Below are 3,956 nucleotides of genomic sequence, written 5' to 3' on the forward strand. Positions count from 1 at the left end.
GTATTAATCGACAAGTTCTCAAAATGGATCGAATACATGCCATTAGTAAAGGCGACCTCCGAGAAGGCTGTAGAATTCCTTAGTCAAATCATACACAGATTCGGGATCCCGAACAGCATAATCACCGACCTGGGTACTCAGTTTACTGGCACTACATTTTGGGACTTCTGCAATGACAGGGGCATAGTCATAAAATACGTGTCAGTAGCACACCCACGGGCAAATGGTCAGGTCGAGCGTGCGAACGGAATGATCATTGACGCCCTCAAGAAAAGGCTGTACACCGAGAACGACAAAGCACCTGGTCGATGGATGAAAGAGTTACCAGCTGTGGTCTGGGGCCTCCGAACCCAGACTAGTCGGAACACGGGAGTGTCACCCTACTTTATGGTCTACGGCGCCGAGGCAGTCCTACCATCTGACATAACCTTTAGTTCTCCTGATTGAAAATTTCGACCAGTCAACAGCCGACAGCGCTAGAGAACTCGAAATCAACTGCATGGAGGAAAAGCGTCTGAATTCTTGTCTCTGAACAGCAAAGTATCTTGCGGCAATCAGGCGGTACCATAATAGGAACGTAAAGGACCGTTCTTTCATGGTCGGCGATCTGGTGCTCAGGTGGAAAACAAGCCAGGAAGGAATGCACAAGCTATCCACTCCTTGGGAGGGACCTTTTGTGGTCGCCGAAGTCACACGACCTACATCCTACAGATTGGCGTATCCAGACGGAACACGCGTGCCTAACTCTTGGCACATAGACAAACTGCGCCGATTTTATCCATAAGTTCCTGTAACTTTTGCTTGTCAGTCTCTTATAGTTGGTAGTAATAAAAGTTTTTCTTTTTTTGGCTATACTTTGTTTACACGCAGAGTTTTCGGCGAAGAACAACAATATCCTCTGCGACGGAAAATCTTAACGACCATAAAGCAAACATAGTGACACGTCACTCCGACAACTTCACAGCGCTCAAAACAATAGTCATGAAAAATTCAAGACTTTATTACAAACTTTACATACAAAGTTTACAATAAACACCCTGACGGGCGGACACTAGTCTACTTCTACAGGCTATCCTACTGGCCTACTGCTCGGGCTGATCACCCGCCTGGCCTTGCTGCCCGGACGAAGGGGTCGGGGCCACCGGCGCCTGGCTGGTCGAGACCGCAGGCGTCGACCGCCCATCTCCCGCAATATACGCGCCCGACAACTCCCTGGCTGATCTGTCTGAACCTGGCTGGTCGGGGGGAGTGGCCGTTCCGTATAGGTTGATGTCGCCGATCACCGTCGACGACAAATCCAGCAGACCACCCCGAAGCTCGTCCGCCTCCTGCGGGCCGACCTCCTTGGGGTACCCCTTCTCCAGCCTGGTCAAATCGACCAGGGGGTAGTGGGCGCGCACCATGCTAAGGATGGGCGCACCAGCAAACTCCCCAGCGTCCTTCACGAACTGCTGAAGCCAGTCCCACGCCCGTTGCGCCTTTTCCACTGGCGTCAATTTCGGCGCGCGGGGCTGGCTCTCCGGGAGCTCGGGGCTGATCAAGTCCAGGACCGGGGACACTCCTTTCCAGATCTTACAACAATTGACCTTCCAGGAATCCCGGTCCCTGACTAGCTCGTCCAGGTGCTTCTTGGCGTTCACCTTGAGCACTGCAAGTCAAGCAAGATGTTAGGTTCAGTATATCAAAAATAAAAGAGCGGTAAACGACGAATAACGGAGACGGTGCGTATTACCAGACAACTCCCGGTCCTTCCGGTTCAGCTCCTCCTCTGCTCGGCGTCCGGCCTCCAGTGCCCCGCCAAGCTCTTGGCTGAGCTGCTCTTTCTCCTCCCGAAGGCGCGCGACCTCCTCCTCCATGTCTGCACGAATAATTCCCAGATCAGCAAATTCAAAAAATGCGGTCACATACAGCCGCCTAAAGGTACGAGACTAACCTTCTCGCAGCCGATACTGGTCGGCTAAGCGTCGGGTAAGCTCGAGACAGTGCTCTTCCTGAGCGCTCTTCTCGGCTACTTTCTCCCCAATCTCCGACCGCAGACGGTCCACCTCTGCGGACAGGGCCTTATTCTCGGCCACAATACCTTCTATTTGGTCGAAGCACCTCTTTCGGTACTTCGCCGTTTTCATTGCGCCCTACATGAAAAACATGTGTCGACCCAACAATACAACATAACAAGTGTCGAACAGCGCTAAGGATCACTTACCTTGACTTCATCCACGAGTCGCTTGGCCACGCGCTCCACTCTGTCGGCCTCCTCCGTCTCCGCGAGCTCCTCATGACCGATGAAGTGGTCCCCGCGTTGGCGCCACACATACACGTGCTGGCGGCCATCACGGGGGCGACCTTCAATTTCCTCCACCTCGTCGTCGGAGGATGCCCGGGCTTCCTCGTTCGCTGTACCGCCACCAGTCGTGGTCGAAGGTATCACCGGCCCCTGGGCCAGCCCCGGGGCGCCTGCGGACGAAGAGGCCCCTGCCCGGGGTGGCGTTGGGACCCTCCTCTCTTCGGCAGGGGGAGGGGTTGGTGCTCTGTCTTCCCCTTCCGCGACGCTACTCGGGGGAGCGGTCCTTCCTGCCTCCCCATCCCTCGGCGGAGTGCTCGCCGCGGCACTCGCCGGGGCAGACTCTCCCTCGATGCCTGAAGCAGCAGCTGCCGCCGCAGGCTGATCTGTGGTCTGCGGCGCTGCGTCTTCAGCAGCGCAAGCAGGCTCGGCCACCCTTTGTCCGGCGGCGTGGTCGGGGTTGACATCCGACGCCGTGCTAAAAATCAAAGCAGCATTTTCAGCAAAAAAAAAGCCAAAATACGTAAGTCGAACACTTACAGATCCGATCGACGGTGGGTCGCGGTGAACCTCCTCCGAGCCCGACCGGTTGGCGCTTGGGCTCCCGTCTCTGCAACGCGCGGCGAAGGAGGATCGCTGGCCACCCGACCAGTGGTGGCCGGCGCACTGTCCGGACGGCTACGAGGCCGTCGGACTAGCGACGGTGCGGCTTCCTCCTCCTCCTCGTCGTCGTCGGTAATCCGGACGAGCCGACGACGCTTCGGTGCTTGGCTGCTCTCCGCTGGCAGCGTCGCTGCAGGCGAAGGATCCGCCGCCATTGGCCTTTTCCCCGCGACTCTCTCCTCGATGGTCGGGAAGGGACGGGCCTGGTCCTCCTCGCTGCTGGTGTACCGGGTACACCGAGCGTCCTCCTCTGGCGGCTCCTCCCCCGCAGGATTTTCCATCCCGGGTGCAAGTGACACATACACCGCGCACCGATCCACATCTCCGATCTGCAAGAAGTAGCAAAAATAAGTCAGCAGCAGAAAATAACGAATGCTAAGGAAAAGAAGATCAGTAAGATACCTTAGGTGCTGGTTGCCCCAACTTGAAGGCTTGCACCCGATCACTGCCACGGACGAAGCCCCCATCCACGAAGTTGAACAGCTCGTTCAACAGCTGCTGCACCTCCGCCTTCTCCAAGACTTCAGGTCGCATCCTGGTCGAGTCTAGGCTTCCGGCGTACTCGTACGCCGAGTGCACCCTTTTCTGACAGGGCATCACCCAACGACAAATGAAGTTGCCGACCACGCCAAGCCCGTCCAGGCGCGACCAGTCGATCAGCTTCATGAGGTCCGCCACTTGACCGTCGAACTCTGGGCGGTCGGTCCAGCTCACCCTCTTCTCAGGGATGTATCCCACATTGCAGAATGTGGAGCTGCCCGGTTCCTCCCTCATGTAGAACCACTTCCTGTACCATTCGGTCAGAGAAGTGTTCCATGGACAGTGCAGGTAGCGGTTTTTCATTCCGTCGTGAAGGTTGAGGTATACTCCACCAGCAACCTTGGAGCCTCCAACTGCTCCCTTCTTTCTTAAACAAAAAAGATAGCGGAAAAGGTCGAAGTGCGGCTCTATGCCAACATAGGCTTCGCACAAATGGATAAAAGTAGAAATAAGAAGGATTGAGTTCGGGTGC

General features: G+C 56.0%; 1 protein-coding gene across 1 annotated transcript; it reads right to left on the minus strand.

Moving 5' to 3' along the window:
* LOC110435971 (cuticle collagen 40-like) lies at nucleotides 945-3,411 on the minus strand. The gene is made up of 4 exons (XM_021462096.1): nucleotides 3,347-3,411; nucleotides 2,344-2,759; nucleotides 1,587-1,648; nucleotides 945-956 (listed from the first exon to the last, which is right to left on the minus strand). The coding sequence occupies exons 1-4, from the start codon at nucleotides 3,409-3,411 to the stop codon at nucleotides 945-947; spliced, it is 555 nt and encodes a 184-aa protein (XP_021317771.1).

Source organism: Sorghum bicolor, chromosome 5 (assembly GCF_000003195.3).
Source record: "Sorghum bicolor cultivar BTx623 chromosome 5, Sorghum_bicolor_NCBIv3, whole genome shotgun sequence".
NCBI classification, from domain to species: Eukaryota; Viridiplantae; Streptophyta; class Magnoliopsida; order Poales; family Poaceae; genus Sorghum; species Sorghum bicolor.